The 20,043-nt window shown below is 39.9% G+C and overlaps 1 protein-coding gene across 49 annotated transcripts in view; it reads left to right on the plus strand.

Annotated features, from left to right (window-relative positions):
• The window catches only part of EFCAB3 (EF-hand calcium binding domain 3), a 460,207-nt gene that overhangs the window by 384,598 nt on the left and 55,566 nt on the right, over positions 1–20,043 (plus strand). For 46 of the 49 annotated variants that reach the window (XM_045044749.1, XM_045044748.1, XM_045044746.1 and 43 more), the window contains 9 exons: positions 1,155–1,259; positions 8,713–8,766; positions 9,423–9,527; positions 11,098–11,151; positions 12,047–12,151; positions 14,540–14,593; positions 15,443–15,547; positions 16,628–16,681; positions 18,294–18,398. In XM_045044749.1, the coding sequence (XP_044900684.1) occupies positions 1,155–1,259; positions 8,713–8,766; positions 9,423–9,527; positions 11,098–11,151; positions 12,047–12,151; positions 14,540–14,593; positions 15,443–15,547; positions 16,628–16,681; positions 18,294–18,398 (741 nt within the window). Of the gene's footprint in view, positions 1–1,154; positions 1,260–8,712; positions 8,767–9,422; positions 9,528–11,097; positions 11,152–12,046; positions 12,152–14,497; positions 14,594–15,442; positions 15,548–16,627; positions 16,682–17,831; positions 17,876–18,293; positions 18,399–20,043 lie in introns of those variants that run through there. The other 3 variants (XR_006589651.1, XM_045044777.1, XR_006589652.1) reach the window with 3 other exon arrangements.

A 20,043-nucleotide genomic window follows, 5' to 3' on the forward strand; every position in this document is an offset into this window, starting at 1 on the left:
GCTGTGATTTTTTGAGTGGATAAGACTACTGGTTACCATTATGCCCTTGCCACAACAGTTTATTCACATTTTTTGATCCTTGCCAATTTGATAAACGAGAAATGGAATCTAATCATTGCTTTGATTTTTTTTATTATCAATGAAGTTGAAATTATTTTTATGTCATTATGTCTTTTGGTCTTTTAATTACTTGTTCCTGTCTTTTGCCCATTATCCTATCAGAATCCAAGCTTTTTCATCCTAATTTGAATGGCCTCTTTATAAATTAAAGATATTAGCACAATTGTCATAGCTACAGAAAATACTTTTTTGCTTTGTCATGTCATATGTTTTATAATAGTTTATTGAAATATAATTTATATACCATGCAATTCACCCATTTAAAGTGTATAATTCAATGGTTTTTAGTATATTAACAGAGCTGCTCAAACATCATCAAAATCAATTTAGAACATTTTGATCACCCCCCCCCAAAATACTATACCCATTAGCCGTCACTCCTCATTCTCCACAACCTTCCCAAACTTAAGCAACCAACAATCTACTCTCTGTCCATTATGTTGTATTTTTACACACAGACGTTTTTCATTTTATGAATTTGATTATATCAGTCATTCCTCCTGTGATTTCTTTTTTTTTTTTGTATTTCAAAAGTATTTACTATCTACACAGCATATAAAAAATTATATACACTTTATTCTTGTCTTCCTAAGATTTCACTTTCTTCATTTATTATTTGACTCATCTGAAATGTATACACTGACTCTCTGTAAATCCTCATATTTTATGGTGATTTGATAAAAAAAAACTATTGTTTTCAGTTATTCTGCCTCCTTAACTAGTTTTTCCTTATGTATAATTATATTAAGAAGGTAATTTATTACTGTAGCAAGTTTCAAATCCTTTGTCTAGAATAGCATGATTTGATTGTTGTCCTTGCCTAATTTACCATTTGCCAAACTCCTCCTCCTTTACATTTCTTCTCCCTTGTATAAACTTCTCTCAGAAGTTTAGTTATGGGGTCATGTTTTGTCCCTGACTCCCACACAACTTGCTATAAAGAGCTTCTTTGTGCTTTCATTTCTAGATAGAGTTGATGGCCTGCATTTTTCATTGTGTGACATCCTTATCTACTTTTTCTTGTTTTTATTAAGGAGGAAGAGTCAATGTTGGTAACATAAAAAATGTTCTACAAAGTATTGGGTTCAGACATGAAGAAAAAGAAATCCAGGACCTGCAAACCCACCTACCAGTTATTGGTGAGTATTTCAGATATATTTATCCTGGGGCACCTGGCTGGCTTAGTTGGTAGTGCATGAAACTCTTGATCTCAGAGTCATGAGTTCAAGCCCCATGTTGGGTGTGGGGCCTACTTAAAAATAAATAAATAAAGGGAGAGAGGGAGGAAGGGATGAAGAAAGGGAGGGAGGAAGGACAGAAACCTTTTTCCAGTAGACAATGACTAGTCTACTCTGAAAGCAGTGAGGAAACACATGCTGGGGAGAGAAAAATCAGGGGCAGAGATGCAATTTAGATGTTGCTGCCAAGGTCCAGATGATAAGAGTATTAAGGAACTACATGGTGATAAAGGGGCAGGACTGATAAAGGGGCAGGCGATGTGGTAGGTGAAGGGGAGAGAGGTACTAGAAGTGTGAAGCAGAGGTTCATAGCTTATATGATTGCCACACACACACACACACACACACACACACACACACAAAGGCAAGAGTGGGAGGAGAAACAGAAAAAGGAGCAGAACGAAGACAAAAATGTTTAGAACATAACTGAATTGGGCACCTGGGTGGCTCAGTCAGTTGAGTGTCCAACTTCAGCTCAGGTCATGATCTCGTGGTTCATGGGTTCAAGCCCCACATCGTGCTGACAGCTCAGAGCCCAGAGCCTGCTTCAGGTTCTGTGTCTCCCTCTCTCTCTGCCCCTCCCCTGCTCACACTCTGTCTCTCTCTCTCAAAAATAAATAAACATTTAAAAAAATGTTTTCATACTGGCACAAAAACAGACACTCTGATCAATGAAACAGAATAGAGAACCCAGAAATGGACCCACAAACGTATGGCCAACTAATCTTTGACAAAGCAGGAAAGAATATCCAATGAATAAAGACAGTCTCTTCAGCAAGTGGTGCTGGGAAAACTGGACAGCAACATGCAGAAAAATGAACCTGGACCACTTTCTTGCACCATACACAAAAATAAACTCAAAATGGATGAAAGACCTAAATGTAAGACAGAAAGCCATCAAAATCCTCGAGGGGAAAGCAGACAAAAACCTCTTTGATCTTGGCCGTAGCAACTTCTTACTCAACATGTCTCCGGAGGCAAGGGAAACAAAAGCAAAAATGAACTATTGTGACCTCATCAAAATAAAAACTTCTGCACAATGAAGGAAACAATCAGCAAAACTAAAAGGCAACCGACAGAATGGAAGAAGATATTTGCAAATGACATATCAGATAAAGGGTTAGTATCCAAAATCTATAAAGAACTTATCAAACTCAACACCCAAAAAACAAATAATCCAGTAAAGAAATGGGCAAAAGACATGAATAGACACTTTTCCAAAGAAGACAAATGGCCAACCGACACATGAAAAAATACTCAATATCACTAATCATCTGGGAAATACAAATCAAAACCATAATGAGATACCACCTCACACCTGTCAGAATGGCTAACATTAACAACTCAGGCAACAACAGATGTTGGCAAGAATGTGGAGAAAGAGGATCTCTTTTGCACTGCTGGTGGGAATGCAAACTGGTGCAGCCACTGTGGAAAACAGCATGGAGGTTCCTAAAAAATTAAAAATAGAACTACCCTATGACCCAGCAATTGTACTACTAGGTATTTATCCAGGGATACAGGTATGCTGTTTCGAAGGGGCACATGCACACCAACATTTATAACAGCACTGTCAACAATAGCCAAAGTATGGAAAGAGCCCAAATGTCCATCGATGGATGAATGGGTAAAGATGTGGTATATGTACATAATGGAGTATTACTCGGCAATCAAAAATAATGAAATGTTGCCATTTGCAGCATGGAAGGAACTAGAGGGTATTATGCTAAGCGAAATTAGTGAGAGAAAGACAAAAATCATATGACTTCACTCATATGAGGAACTTAAGACACAAAACAGATGAACACAAGGAAAGGGAAGCTAAAATAATATAAAAACAGGGCGGGGGACAAACGTAAGAAACTCTTTAAAAATGGAGAACAAACAGAGGATTACTGGAAGGGTTGTGGGAGGGGAGATGGGCTAAATGGGTAAGGGGCATTAAGAAATCTATTCCTGAAATCATTGTTGCACTGTATGATAACTAACTTGGATGTAAATTTAAAAAAATAAAACTAAGTTAGAAATAAATAATTTTTTTAATTAAAAAATTAAAAATGACACAAAAAATCAAAGGAAGTTAGATCCTAGGTGTATTTTGATCTGGTTGTTGAAAGAAAAGAAAAAAAAGAAAATATAATTTTTAAATGTATATGATAAAATAGAATAAAATGAAATGAAGTAAAATAGAATTTTAAAAATTTACAAAAAAAATTTTTTTAAGTAAAAATTTTTTAATTAAAAACAGAAAATAAAAATAAATGTTTTCTTTCCGTATCCAAGAATAAGAAAAGAAAAAAAAAAGGAAAAAAGAGAGAAAAAAAGAATCAATAGATGGACCAGTGAGCAGAATGAAATCTGACTGAAATTACATCCAGTTTCCCCTTGAAGTTTAACTGTGAAGCACTTTATGGTCCATGCACTAAGCAGGCAGAGAGACTTGTGGTGGTCTTCTAGGGCCTCAGCTTAGTTGGCGCAGGGGATGGGGCTTGGTGCAATGGCTCCATTCTCCACTAAGCGGTGCCGCTTAGCTTACTGGGGTGGATTGGTTTGGGGTGCGCGCATGCGTTGGAAAGGTGAAAATGGGGTCACTCAGCTTCCCAGTCTCTCTTACCAGAACTCTGCACTGTCACCAACCAGCGATCAAGCACCCCTCCTTTATCTCCAGCTTCCATCCGCTCCCCACTTCTACACTATCTGTGTCCAAGTGTCAGCCTGCCAGGTGGCACCTCCCTCCTGAATTAAATCTCATAAGGGGCCGTTTCCCTCACTTCTAGAGACCTGCAGCTTGGACCTGCTCCGACCCTCTGGGGGAGGGTCTTGCCAGGCAATAGCTGGGTCCTGACTTGCCCCCCGGAACGTTTGTGGGGTTGCACTATTGCAGAGGTTCACAGATTATGGCCAGGTGCCTGCTTGTTCCAGAAAAAGGTTGTGTGATCATACCCTAGCATCTTTGTTCCAATAGCAGCAAATGTGGCTGTTCTCCAGGGTCCACTGGGACCTTTCCCTGTGAGGAGGCTGCATGGCCTCTACCAAATGTCCTTCTAGCAGGGGAACCGTTTCTCCCCTTGTGGCTCTCAGACCCCTTGGACCTCGCTGCCTGCTCTTGGGGATTCACCCTTCCCACCAGAGCACCGCCAGTTATTGAGCTGCGGAATTTCTGACTCTGCTCTCCCCTGTTTATGGAGTCCTAATGGTATTGAAACCCTCTCCTTTCTCCTTTCTCCCTTTCTTGCTCAGTCACTTGTGGGTGTTTCCACAGTTTCTCTCTAGCAACTTTCGTAGCACTCTCCCCTTTCTCTGTCCTCCCTCTGCAAAAACAGCTTCCTACCCTCCGTGGCTTCTCTCTCCCCCAGTTCACCTCTCTGTGCCTCGTACCTGCTGAGTTCTGTGGCTCAAGTTGTACAAATTGTTGTGTTAATCTCAGAGCAATTTTCTAGGTGTGCAAAATGGTTTGGTGCTGATCTAGGTGCATTTCAGGGACAAGAGAAGCCGAGAACTTCCATGCGGTTCTGCCATCTTGGCCCCTCCCTAAGGTCCTGAGTTTTAAATACATTCCTTTAATTGTGCTACTGGCTATTTACCCAAAGAATACGAGAACACTAATTCAAATGGATACATGCTCCCCAATGTTTATTGCAGTATTATTTACAATAGCCAAAATATGGAAGCAGCTTAAATGTCCGCTGATAGATGAATAAATAAAAAAGATGTGGTATATATAAACATACAGTGGAATATTATTCAGCCATTAGAAAAGGAATGAAATCTTGCCACTTGCAATGACATGGATGGAACTAGAGCATATAATGCTAAGTGAATAAGTCAGTTACAGAAAGACAGATATCATATGATTTTACTCATATGTGGAATTTAAGAAACAAAACAAACAAGCAAAGGGGAAAAAAAATAAGAGAGAAGGAGATGAAGCAAGAAACAGACTCTAAGTTACAGAGGACAAACTGATGGTTAACCAGAGGGGAGGTGGACAAGGAGATGGGCTAAATAAGTGATGAGGACTAAGGAGGGCACTTGTGATAAGCACAGGGTAATATATGGAAGTGTTGAACTACTATATTGTACTTGAAACTAACATAGCACTGTGTGTTAACTAACTGGAAGTAAAATAAAAACTTTTTAAAACAAAGAGCTTTTCTGATTTTGATTATATCTACCTATTAATGTTAATTGTATTAGAAATTAGAGCACATTTTAATAATATGCATTAATTCACTTTAAAAATAATAAATCTATTACATGTTAAATAAAAAACATTTTTTGAAAAATGTATTTTTCTGGAGAACCTGGGTGGCTCAGTCGGTTAAGCATCCGACTTCAGCTCAGGTCATGATCTCACAGTTGGTGGGTTCAAGCCCCTCGTCAGGCTCTGTGCTGACAGCTCAGAACCTGGAGCCTACTTCGGATTCTGTGTCTCCCTCTCTCTCTCTGCCCCTCCCCCGCTCATACTCCGCCTCTCTCTCTCTCAAAAGTAAATAAAACATAAAAAAAATTTTTTAATAAAAAAAAGAAAAATGTATTTTTCCAAAATAAAACAAAAAATTTAGTGAGAAGAGAGGTACTGTTTTACATATTTATATGTCAGTTTTACATCTGTCTGGTTTCTCCTATCTGCTTCTGCATTAAATCTATTGGGATATGTTGTTTCAGTTGGAGTATATAAAGACAATCTGGCCTCACATAGATGTATATAGTTGGCAAAGGAAGGAGTATTTCAATAGCCTCTTCAGATAATTGTGGATATTCTTCTTTGATATTATCCCAAAACTCAACAAGTGGTAGCTTCTTAAAGTTTAGTAGCAATATAGGATCAGAAATCATATAAATGAACTTTTTAGACTTGGTTACATTAAAAATCTGTTGGTCTGTCTTACACTTAATCTGTTACCCATGCATGGATATTTGTAACATCACATTTTGGTCATTTGGAAAATAGTGGTTCACTGAGTTATACAGATCTTCCAAATACTGGCACATTTCATTATTCGATATTAAAAAATGATATTTGTTAATATTGTCACCAATCTAATCAGAAGAGTGCTCAGTATTGGGAATCTATCAAGTCATTGTGTAAATACAAGGTTTCCTAAATTCAAACTTGTGTTTGAAAATTTGAACTCTACCATTAAAACATCTACTGTCAATTGTTTTCTTAAATTAACAGGTTTACTCTGTTCCTTTACAAGTAGATGCTTCCCAAGTACCAAAGTAAATTTTGTCCATTTTCTCAAGCAAAAATGGTGATCCATGAAAAAGCAGCTAGTTTGGGGGTGCTTGAGTGGCTCAGTTGGTTGGTCTCAGGTCATGATCTCACAGTCTGTGAGTTCGAGCCCCACATCAGGCTCTGTGCTGACTGCTCAGAGACTGGAGGCTGCTTCAGATTCTGTGTCTCCCTCTCTCTCTAACTCTCCCCTGCTTTTACACTCTGTCTCAAAAATAAATAAACATTAAAAAAAAAAGGCAGCTGGTTTTCTTGAGACTCAATCACACCAGTTCTTACCTTTTCTGTAAGAAATCATTCTATTTTAGTATGCAACTGACATGCTTTCTACAAACTTCTCGTTTCACTATACAGAATATTAAAAAGATGTGTTCTCAAGGGTTCAGATTTAATAAAACTAACACCTTTTGCTGAACCATCAAGAACACTTAAGTGAAACTGACATCCATTTACTACAAGCATGTACAGTGATGAACACAACGATGGCTAGTGCTGTTTGTTGCCTCAATTCATGCAAAGATGTCAGCAATTTTACCCACTACTACTTTTGCACCATCAGTGCAAATGTCACAAGTGTAAAATGCAAAGGGTATTGGGTGACTCCAAAGGTCCTTGGACCACACTTTGAGAACTGTTGCTCTAACCTGTCTCAGGCTTCTACTTAGTGCAAGAGAACTAGGTCTGAAAGAAGGAAAACTGCCTGGGGTGGAGCTGACTTCAAACAAACAAAACATCCCATTCACCATAAGATTCCAAAGATTTTTAACAGCTTATGAAATAATTAAGAAGTTTTATTAATTGAATGGTTATATACTTAAAGCTCAAACTTCTTTCCTTTATTATATGTTCCTGTAGATTGAAATATAATAAGGGGTGCCTGGCTGGCTCAGTCAGTAGAGCATATGACTCTTGATCTCAGGGTTGTGAGTTCAAAGCCCCACGTTGGGTATAGAGATTACTTAAAAATGAAATATTTTTTTTAAATTTAAGTTCAAGTTAGTTAACATACAATGTAGTCTTGGGTTCAGAAGTAAAACCCGGTGATTCATCTCTTACATGATGCCCAGTGCTAACCCCCAAAAGTGCCCTCCCTAATGCCCATCACCCATTTAACCCATCTCCCCACCCACTTCCCCTCCAGCAACTCTCAGTTTGTTCTCTGTATTTAAGAGTCTTTTATGGTTTGCCTCCCTCTCTGTTTTTATCTTACGTTTCCTTCCCTTCTTCTATGTTCATCTGTTGTGTTTATCAAATTCCACATGAGTGAAATCATATGATATGTCTTTCTCTGACTGACTTATTCAGCTTAGCATAATACCCTCTAGTTCCATCCATGTTGTTGCAAATGGCAAGATTTCATTCTTTTTCATCACTGAGTAGGATTCCATTTGTATATATATACCACATCTTTGGTGAGGATGTGGAGAAAGGGGAACCCTACTGCACTGTTGGTGGGAATGCAAACTGATGTAGCCACTCTGGAAAACAGTATGGAGGTTTCTTAAAAAATTAAAAATAGAACTACCCTATGACCCAGCAATTGCACTACTAGGTATTTATCCAAAGGATACAAAAATGCTGGTTCGAAGGGGCACATGCACCTCAATGTTCACAGCAGCACTACCGAAAAAATAAAATCTTTAGGGGTACCTGGGTGGCTCAGTAGGCTAAGCATCCAGCTTTTGATCTCAGCTCACAGTTCGTGAGTTTGAGCCCCATATCAGGCTGACAGTGAAGAGCCTGCTTGGGATTCTCTGTCTCCCTCTCTCTCTGCCCCTCTATCTCTCTCTCTTTCTCTCACAAAATAAACATTTAAAAAATAAAATTTTTAAATAAAATATTTTTAAAAAGAAAATATAAAATTTTTAGAATAAAACATGAAAAATTATTGGGATTCCATACACCAAATCTTCATTTAAGAATTTTATATAGGTCCCCTGGCTGGCTCAGTTGGTAGAGCCTGCAACTCTTGAGCCTGGGGTTGTGAGTTCAAGCCCCCCACTGGGTGTAGAGTTTACTTAAAATTTTTTTTTAATCTTAAAAAAAAAAGAACTGTATATAACTTTTCAAGTCTCATTATCTTCATCTGATTCTACATTCTGAATTTTCCTACAGAAGATGAAAAGGTGGAGTTGGCTGTGTTGATGGAAGCAGCCAGTGCCTTTACAGGTGAGTGAGAACTTGTAGAAGACATCATAAAGTTGAGATCTTGATGCCTTGTAGAGAAGTACCTTTTTAAAGCAGTACTTTGCCCCCTCCATCCATCATTAGTAAGTTTGCTTTGTTCTTTTACTTATTTATTGATGATTTTCATCTTATTGCCAATAACTTAGATTATTAGAGATTTAGGAAAAGTGTGGCCACTCTCAAAAAGAAGTATTAACTTGTTCGATATTTTGACCAGTGTTTACTTCTCCAGTGTTTAAAGAATCAAAATCCAGGTGAACCCAGTAAACCTCAAGGTGAAGTTTTTGCATCAGGAAATATGGTCACTAAGAACAGTCAGCCCCATAGTCCAAGTCATGAAGCACTATCAGAGCTAGTATCAGTATAACTATGTACATTCTATATACCATCACACTGCCCCCATGTTACTCAATGCTATATTCACCCCCACACAGAAGAGAAGAGTTGTCTTCTCATTTTGAGTAAAGAAACTTTTCAGGTGTTGGATTTTACCATAACTCTAGTGACTGGAGTCAGCTTGTGTGTTTCAACTTCATCCTGCAGTTGGAAATAATGCTGCACTAGATTATGTTCGCCATAATTCAGAATAATTCGATTTCTTAATGTTTTCACCTGAAACGATTCCCATCTATTCAAAGGAGAAAAGGCGGAAGCCAATGACTTAAAAAATGTACTGGGAAACATGGGAATTGAGATCACTGAAACAGAGCAGTTGATGCTGTCAAAAACTCTGCCAGTCTCTGGTGAGTATATAACATGCCACCGTGGTGCTCAGGGAAATGTGGCACTGTGGGCTTCTGGGGGAGAACTGTCTGATGCCCTAAGAAACCCCCTAAGGAACATGCAGTCCAGACAGAAACCCCATTCTCATCTGTGTTTCAGTTTGGAAGTGATTAATTTTTAAGTGAAAAATTTACAAGTCAATGGGCCCCTGCTAAATAGTTTTTTAACTTTTTAAAATTTATTTATTTATTTTGAGAGAGAGAGAGAGAGAGAGAGAGAGAGAGAGAGAGAAGGGGCAGAGAGAGAGAGAGAGAGAGAGAGAATCCCAGGCAGGTTCCATGGTGTCAGCACAGAGCCTGATGCAGGGCTCAATCCCAGGAACCGTGAGCCAAAATCAAAAGTTGGACACTCAACTGACTGAGCCACACGGGCGCCCCACCCCCCAACTAAATATTTTAAATGCCACACAGCTGACTTCTCTGTAGCTCCCCTGAATGTGTCTCCCCAACACCCCATAATCCAGCAACTAAAAGGTAAACACCTGAGAGCAGGGTGCCCTCCAGAACCACGTGCTGGGACTGTCAGTATTCGAATCCGATTGGTCAGTCATCCAATTAGTCCCTCAAAAACCACCTCTTGGGCACCTGCATATGCTCACCACTAGAGACCCTAGAGACCAGCCTGTGCCCCACCTGTGTCTCCTGCCCAGTCTCATGGACCTCCACGTAGACCTTCTTCCCACATACACACTCCCGTCACCACTTGTCCCCTAAGCAAGAGCGAGCCTACACATCACCGAGGGGGCTGGTACCCCTTGATGGCAGAAGCAGCACCATGGGCAGCAAATGCCCGATGCCCATCTGTATTCTCCCCACATACACCTAAGGCTGTGGCCACTTCCCGTGTCTAGCATTCCCCTAGATTTCTCAAGGAGCCAATTATGAGAATTGGGACATTGGCTCTGAGACAGCAGGACAAAGACGCAGAGAGAAGATGGGCTGTCATGGAGATAACTGCATATACATGCCAGGCATTGTGGAGTCTGTCAACACTGGAGACACTCCTGCCACAGGAAGGGGCCCTTTGGGACAGACAGCACCTGTGGAGATGGGTGGGGCTGGCAGATGTCCCGTGTTCTCCAACCCTGTTGAATTTCCTCTCCATTTATGGAAACTGTCTAGAGAACATTTATTTAAATATTGTTTTATACCACCGCTTGGATTGATAATTATTTTTAATAAAATCCCTTTATAGGTCTATCATTCAGGCTAAACATAGACTTAGAGGAATACCTTATGGGCCTAGGGCACGAGCAAGGAAAAGGGAGAAAGGCAGAGCATCAAAGTGAAGTTCAAGAAAAAAAAAAAAAAGAAGAAGAAAGAGGCAACTATATGGGTGTATTTTTAGCCTGCATCAGCTACTGCCATAGGTTCCAGTGATGGAATAGACTGACCACATTGAGGGCATTCCTTTTATTATTCTTTGAGGGTGAGATAAATAAATTGCTAGATGAATCATGTCAAATGTTTTATAAAATTATAGAATTCCTTATCCTTTTTCTTTTGACTTAAACTTTACCCTGTCTCACAGGAGATGGAAAGGTGTACAAGAAAAGATTACTGAATAGTGTGAAACTTCTCAAAGGTAAGAATCATGAGAACAGCAGCTAAAATCTATTAGGCTTTGCATTTGCTTTTTTTTCTTTTTTTAAAGTTTATTTATTTATTTTGAGAAAGAGGGAGAGTGGGAGCTGGAGAGGGGCAGAGAGAAAAGGAGAGAGAGAATCCCAAGCAGGCTCCACACTAGCAACAAAGAGCTTGCCACGGGGCTCAGTTCCACGGACCATGAGATCATGACCTGAGCCGAGATCAAGAGTCGGATGCTTAACCAACTGAGCCACCAGGCACCCCTGCCTTTTTAAATTTCTGATTAGAATCATGCTATTCCATTATTCCACTGGTTTAATGACACTGAACTTATGCTCATAACCTACCACTCTTCTTTAGGTATAACTACCTCAAGTTATTCTTAATAATATGCAGCAAGTTTGACATTCTGATTTCATTTACGCTGATTATCACAATTCATCAGGCTTATCTAATTCTTCTTCATCCATGATTATTTCTTTTTAAAAATTTTTTAATGTTTATTCACTTTTGAGGGACAGAGAGAAACAGAGCCTGAGTGGGGGAGAGGCAGAGAAAGAGGGAGACACAGAATCCGAAGCAGGATCCAGGCTCTGAGCTATCAGCACAGAGCCCAGCGTGGGGCTTGAACTCACAAACCGTGAGATCGTGACTTGAGCCGAAGTCGGACGCTCAACCGACTGAGCCACCCAGGCACCTCCATGATTATTTCAATGAAAAGTTACAACACAGTGCTGAGGGAGCATTTTCTCTTCTCACCTCCAACACTGACTATCTGGGTTCATTTAAATGGCCAGTGTTTCACTCTCCACCGAGGGTGGATACACATTCAAAGCTAGCATCTTCCACTTCTTGGACTTACTTCTATTATTTACATCCTCTTCTTTCCCAAGGAAAGAAAGTCAGTATCAGTAACCTGGACCCCCTTATAAAGAACATGGGAATTCAGCTTGAGAAAGAGGACCATCAGGACTTACTGAAACACCTGCCGACTGATAGTAAGTATTTCAGATACCACTGTACTTCGGAGCAAATCTTAGAGCTTCTATATGAGGGCTTCTGAAGGCAAACCTATTTTTTGATCTCTTTGAAAAACTTCTGAAAGATTTCAAACATCTATCAAAGCAGAAAACACTGTAACAAATACTTGTGTATCCGCTGGCTACAGCTAACAGATGTTACCATTTTTCCTTATTTCTTTCATACATCTTCCTTCCTTTCCAAGTATGTCTTTTTTAAATAAGACAGTTTCATTAATGACTGAATAAGACCAATTTAGCTGGGTAAAAATGTCATGGAGGCAAAAATAGTAGAATTCATTAGAAAGAGTTGGCTAAAAGCATAAGAGACTGTTAAAAACTGAGAACAAACTGAGGGTTGATGGGGGGTGGGAGGGAGGAGAGGGTGGGTGATGGGTATTGAGGAGGGCACCTTTTGGGATGAGCACTGGGTGTTGTATGGAAACCAATTTGTCAATAAATTTCATATATATATATAAAAAAAAAAAAAAGAAAGAGTTGGCTAAGGGGTAAGCGCCAGGCTAAAAGGTCCTGAATTAGAGGGCTCTTGGATTCCAACATAGAGCCAGCGGCTTCCCATTAAAAGCCTGATGAAAAACAAGTTGTAAGAGAGCCAGACAGCACATCTTTCAGCACAACCAGCACATGCCACACCAAAATAAACAAATTATTCTTCTTCCCTACTTCAGGGTTCCTATTCTCAACTAATGATTGGCAGGTGTGGCTAAGGCCACTGTCACCAGCAAACATCTTTGCTGCCCCTACCTGTAGTTGGTCTTAATGAAGAAAACAGTTTGAGCCCACCTTGTAGTTTAAAATTTCCGGGGCACCTGAGTGGCTTAGTCGGTTAAGCATCCGACTCTTGATTTTAGCTCAGGTCATGATCTCACAGTGCAGAGTCTGCTTGGGATTCTCTCTCTTTCCCCCTCTCGCTCCCCTTCCCCTGCATGCTCTATGAATGAATGAATGAATGAATGAATGAATGAATGAATGAATGAATCCCTCTCCCTGAGTTATTATCCATTATTTTGTCTGGAGCCTCTTCTTATCATGAAAAATATCACTATAAATCATTTAATTGTGACATTGTCCCCATATATTAGCTAGGCACCCTTAAAATGTTTCCTACCAGAAAAGGGATTATTACCAATGAATATTTTGAGGCCATTCAAAAAGAAAAAAAAAAAAAGGAAAGAATAATTTTTTTCTAATCCAACATTATGACTACTATACCACTGGAATTCATTCATTTAGCTAGCACAAAACTAGATGCAAAACACTGAACTAGAGAGTGAACAATTTATACCTGGTAGGACAAAGAAAATTAAGGCATGATCTCTGCTCTCAAACAGTTCACTGTCCTGAGGGTTGGAGGTGGGGACTATAAGCAAAATTTCGAGAGTGGGAAGATAGCATTCTGTCAGGGTTTAACAGTCAACTGCTCATGTAAATAAATGACATCTAGGCCTCAAATTCCATCTTGTCTATTGAAATATGCTTCCTTATTGGGTCTGAAGGAAGGGAGAGTCCCGTTAGAAGGGGTTACAGTTGATCCTTGAACAACAGGGGTTTGACTGTGTGGATCCACTTATGTGCACATTTTTTTAAATTCTGTCACTGCAGTACAGCACTGTAAATGTCTTTTCCTTATGATTTCTTTAGTAACATTTTCTTTTCTCTAGCTTTCTTTATTGTAAGGATACAGTAAATACACAGAACATACAAAATATGCGTTAATTGATATTTTATGTTATCGGTAAGGCTTGTGGTCAACGATAGGCTGTTAGTAATTTTTGAGGAGTCAGAAGTTACACATGGATTTTCAACTTTGTAAGGGGGTCAGCACCCCTACCCCCCACGTTGTTCAAGAATCAACTGTATTGGGGCGCCTGGGTGGCTCAGTCGGTTAAGCGTCCGACTTCGGCTCAGGTCATGACCTCGCGGTTCGTGAGTTCAAGCCCTGCATCAGGCTCTGTGCTGATGGCTCAGAGCCTGGAGCCTGTTTCAGATTCTGTGTCTCCCTCTCTCTCTGACCCTCCCCCATTCATGCTCTGTCTCTCTCTGTCTCAAAAATAAATAGAGGTTAAAAAAATTTAAAAAGAAAAGAATCAACTGTATTATTAAACCTGCTTAATCTCTGGGTTAAGGGTCATTGGATACTTTTTACCAAGTAGTATTAATTAGAGGATGTTCACTTTAACATTTTGATCTTTCTCTTTGTTCTTGCTTATTTTGACTTTAAAAAGTTACTGGGAAAATTATGAAAAACAGCTGAATTTGAACCTTTTATATTACGACTTAAATTTTTCATATCATTTTTCTAAGTCTAAGATTTGGTCTCTGTGCCTGAATTGCCTCTTCTTACAGAGAATAAAATGGTGGATTTGAATGTGGTGATGGACAACGCAAAAGCTTTTATAGGTAAGAAGTAGTGGTAAAAAGGGAATTCGTTATTAACTAAGACCTTAATGATTTACAGGAAAAAAAAAAGATGCTTTTAAAACAGTAGTTTTCTCTTCAGGCTATTACTGACATGCGAAGTTGACCTGCCCCCATCCTACAAATTTAATGGTTAAATGTTTGCTTTATAATCTTACTGTTTGATTTGGGATTTTTCCTGCATAGACCTACATTATATGGAGTTTGGACCAAGAATGTTTTCCACTTCACCATTGTTTAAACCACCAAAATATAGGTGAATGCTGTTCAGTCTCAAGGTGAAGCTTTTGTAGGACAGCCAGGAAATATGTGTCAAAAGACCCCATAATTCAGGAAACATAATGGCATTTGACTTATATCTGGGATTATATCTACTTTTCTTTTGCTTGAATTGAAAGTATAAATTCTATTTCTGAACATAATCCATTTGCCCACATGTACTCTAAACCTACATAGATTAACAAGTTTCATTGTCAATTTGCTATTCTAATTAAACTTATGCCAAATATGCAATCTTCTCTATAATTTGAAATTATTTGCCCATTCCTAACATTCTTATGCATGAACAGGGTGCCTGGGTGGCTCAGTCGGTTGAGCATCCGACTTCAGCTCAGGTCACGATCTCACAGTTCATGAGTTCAAGCCCCGCATCAGGCTCTTTGCTGATGGCTCAGAGCCTGGATCCTGCTTCGGATTCTGTGTCTCCCTCTCTCTCTGCCCCTCCCCCACTTGTGCTCTGTCTCTCTCTGTCTCTCAAAAATAAATAAATGTAAAAAAATTTTTTTAATTAAAAAAAAATCTTATGCATGAACAATTCTCATCTTTCCAAAGGAGAGAAGGTTAATGTGGGTAATCTGAACAATGTGCTGAGGCAAATGGGACTAGTACTGACTGATGAGGAGAATAAGGAGCTGTTGAAAACTCTGCCCATTCATGGTGAGCATTTAGCACATCTATGAACATTCGTGGTGAGCATTTAGCACATCTCTGAAACTTGGATTTATGGGCTTGTGTATGAAAAGTGCTGAGATCATATATGCCTATGTCTAGTAAAACCCCATCTAGAAAACGTGGTGTTACAAAAGAAGAAATCCTGTTCTTGTCACTTACATTTTAATATTGAAAATTGGCAACATCTCTCACTAGTCTCCATCATCAAGGCTACATTATCCTGTCACCCTGGGATCACTGCTTCACCTAAATCCTGACCAAGGAAATGAGGAAAATCAGAGGAGTAAGAGTAAGAAGGAAAATGGGAGAAATAGGGAGATAAAGACTGTTTTTAGGGGCGCCTGGGTGGCGCAGTCGGTTAAGCGTCCGACTTCAGCCAGGTCACGATCTCGCGGTCCGTGAGTTCGAGCCCCGTGTCGGGCTCTGTGCTGACGGCTCAGAGCCTGAAACCTGCTTTGGATTCTGTCTCCGTCTCTCTCTGCCCCTCCCCTGCTCACACTCTGTCTCTCTCTCTCTCTTTCTGTCTCCCTCAAATATAAATAAACATTAAAAAAAATTTTTTTAAAAAGCATTTTGTTTTGCTTAACCAGAAGCCCCCTATCATACCAATTATGATGTTCTTTTAAACCACCAAATGGTGGGGCGCCTGGGTGGTGCAGTCGGTTAAGCGTCCGACTTCAGCCAGGTCACGATCTCGTGGTCCGTGAGTTCGAGCCCTGTGTCGGGCTCTGGGCTGATGGCCCAGAGCCTGGAGCCTGCTTCCGATTCTGTCTCCCTCTCTCTCTGCCCCTCCCCCATTCATGCTCTGTCTCTCTCTGTCCCAAAAAAATAAATAAACATTGAAAAAAAAAAAAAGACTGTTTTTAATTCAACCAATAGGTAGATTTACATCAGTGAGAACTTTATCTTTGGTTTCATTCTTACTTGAGGGCAAAATAAAATAAAATCCTCAACAGATCTGAAGCATTTTCCCCCTGAGATTATGGATGTTGGATTGTCTTTGTGCTCTATTTGTTAATCTTCCCTTCATTTAACCTATATTCTTAACCGTGTCTTGTCTTACAGCTGATGGAAGAGTATATAAGAAGAGATTGCTAAAAGGTGTGAAAGCACTCAGTGGTAAGTGAGAATCATGGTGAAAGCACCAATAAAAATAAATTCCTCGTGCTTAGCATTTGCCTTTAAATGTTCCAACTTTGCTTCTTGCCAATTTTTTGATCCATTGTTTTAGACTCGTAACTTCCCATTTTTTCTTGGGTGCATTGACATTTCAGGATAGAAATTCTAACACTGTATTCCGGCTAGAACTGTACATGCTATTTTCAACCATGAGTGGACTCACTTATTCCCCTCTGTTCACCTCTCATGGGAAACTGAAGCAGAGTCCACTGGATGGGTGTTAAGGAAAATATCCTATCTCTACCCTTTATACTATTCTGTTATAAGCAATAATTTTTTAAGTTTTTGATCAGAAATTATTTTCAAAACATCAAATACTACAAGAAAACAATCCAATTCTACCACTTAGAACACTGAGAAAAGAATTGTAAGCTAAGGGGTACCTGGGTAGCTTAGGCAGTTAAGCATCTGACTCTTGATCTCAGCTTAGGTCGTGATCTCACAGTTCCAGTTGGTGAGATCAAGCCCCGTATCGCGCTCTGCGCTGACAGCATGGAGCCTGCTTGAGATTCTCTCTCTCCCTCTTTCTTTTTGCCCCTCCCTTGCTTGTGCCTCTCTCAGAATAAATAAACATTTTTAAAAATTCTGCAAAGAATTGCTAAGTCAAGTCATGGGGATATAATATGCAGCATGGTGACTATAGTTACAATACCATATTGCATCTTTGAAAATTGCTAAGAGATAGGGGCTTCTGTGTGGCTCAGTCAGTTAAGTGTCTGACTTCGGCTCAGGTCATGATCTCACAGTCCGTGAGTTCCAGTCCCGTGTGGGGCTCTGTGCTGACAGCTCAGAGCCTAGAGCCTGCTTTAGATTCTATGTCTCCCTCTCTCTCTGCCCCTCCCCTGCTCATGCTCTGTCTCTGTCTCAAAAATAAAAACATTTAAATTTTTTTTAAAAAAAAGAAAATTGCTAAGAGATAGATTTTAGAAGTTCTCACCACAAGAAAAAGAATTCGCAACTTTTCATGGTGATGGATATTAACAAGACTTATTGTGGTGATCACGTTGCGATAGATACAAATACTAAATCGTTATGTTGTACACCTGAAAGTGATATAATGTGTCAATTATATCCCAATTTTTTTGAAAAGCGAGAGTCCTCCTACCTCCATCAATCTCATCTGTCCCCATAAAGGTAAATACTGTTTACTGTCCACCTGGGTCTCAATGGTTATCTTTCTCAATTTTCCTACTTTGTTTTTTAATGTGAAATTTATTGTCAAATTGGTTTCCATACAACACCCAGTGCTCATCCCAAAAGGTGCCCTCCTCAATACCCATCACCCACCCTCCACTCCCTCCCACTCCCCCATCAGCCCTCACTTTGTTCTCAGTTTTTAAGAGTCTCTTATGCTTTGGCTCTCTCCTTCTCTAACCTCTTTTCCTACTTTCAACAGAAATATCTAAATCTAGGGAGATATATATGTTAATGGTTTCTTTGTGCCCTTATGCTTTATCCTCCAGTTGGAATTTATGATGCATGACCATGATTAGCATTTTTCACTCTTAAGCATCAGTATTTATGATCTTATTTCGTGCCCTTCTTTCCTAAGGACCAAGGGTCAAACTCAAAAAAGTGAAATCCCTTGTGGAAAACATGGGAATTAGACTCAATGATGAGGAACTTGAGGAAATAATGACTGATGTGTCAACTGATGGTGAGTATTACGGCTGTCATTCTGCCCTTCAAAGAAATATTGAACCCTTCTATCAGAACTACTGAAAGTAGCCTTCCTTTTTCATATTTAATGAAGTAAATGTAAATAGAAAAACTTCATCCTGACTCATTAGGAAATACTATCTCCAAAAATGCTTTTTAAAAAGCCATGTTGTGGGGCGCCTGGGTGGCTCACTCGGTTGAGCGTCCGACTTCAGCTCAGGTCATCATCTCACAGTTCATGGGTTTGAGCCCCACATCGGGCTCTGTGCTGACAGCTCAGAGCCTGGAGCCTGCTTCGATTCTGTGTCTCCCTCTCTGTCTGCCCCTCACCTGCTCACACTCTGTCTCTCTCTCTCTCTCAAAAATAAATAAACATTAAAAAAAATTTTTTTAAAGCTATGTTGCAGGGGCACCTGGATGGGTCAGTAGGTTGAACGTCCGACTCTTTACTTTTTTTTTTTTTTAATTTTTTTTTTCTCAACGTTTTTTATTTATTTTTGGGACAGAGAGAGACAGAGCATGAACGGGGGAGGGGCAGAGAGAGAGGGAGACACAGAATCGGAAACAGGCTCCAGGCTCCGAGCCATCAGCCCAGAGCCTGACACGGGGCTCGAACTCACGGACCGCGAGATCGTGACCTGGCTGAAGTCGGACGCTTAACCGACTGCGCCACCCAGGCGCCCCTCTTTACTTTTTTTTTAATGTTTTCTTTATTTTTTTAGAGAGAAAGCATGAGCAGGGGAGGGGCAGAGAGAGAAGAGGACAGAGGATCCGAAACAGCAGCAAGCACAATGTGGGCCTCAAACTCATGGACCACGAGATTATAACCTGAGCCAAAGTTGGACACTCAACCAACTGAGCCATCCAGGCACCCTGAGCATCCGACTCTTGAAATGGTCTCAGGTCATGATCTCACAGTTCATGGGATCAAGCCCCAAGTTGGGCTCTGTGCTGACAGTACAGAGCCTCCTTGAGATTCTCTCTCTCTGCCCCTCCCCTGGTCATATGTGTGTTCTCCCTCTATCTGTCTCTATCTCTATCTCTCGGTCTCAATAAATAAATAAATTTAAAAAAATATATGTTAGGGATACTACTTGTAAAACTTAGCCATGCCTTCAATGCCATACAAGTAAGTCACTGAAAGAAAAGTGAAATTTTATACCTCATTTATAAGGAAACATGTTGGGGACACCGGGGTAGCTCAGTTGGTTAAGCCCCCAACTTCAGCCTAGGTCATGATCTCGCTGTTCTGGAGTTCAAGCCCTGCGTTGGGCTCTGTGCTGACAGCTCAGAGCCTGGAGCTTGTTTCAGATTCTGTATGTGTGTGTCTCTCTCTCTGCCCCTCCCCAACTCATTCTCTCTCTCTCTCTCTCTCTCTCTCTCTCTCTCTCTCTCTATCTCTCTCAAAAATAAATAAACATTAAATTTTTTATACGGGAACATTTAAGAGAAAAATTAACAAAGTCAGAAATCAAATGATGAGTTAGCAGAGAATGATTGCAAGACAAAGAGCTAGTATCCCAATGGTAGAAAAAGCCCTCACACATTTATAAAACATACTGAGAGTAGAAAAAGTTAAGTACACAAATAGATAATTCATAAAAGAGCAATATAATTGCCCAGTAACATAAAAGATGTCTGAC

The sequence above is a fragment of the Felis catus genome, chromosome E1, assembly GCF_018350175.1.
Source record: "Felis catus isolate Fca126 chromosome E1, F.catus_Fca126_mat1.0, whole genome shotgun sequence".
Classification (NCBI taxonomy): Eukaryota; Metazoa; Chordata; class Mammalia; order Carnivora; family Felidae; genus Felis; species Felis catus.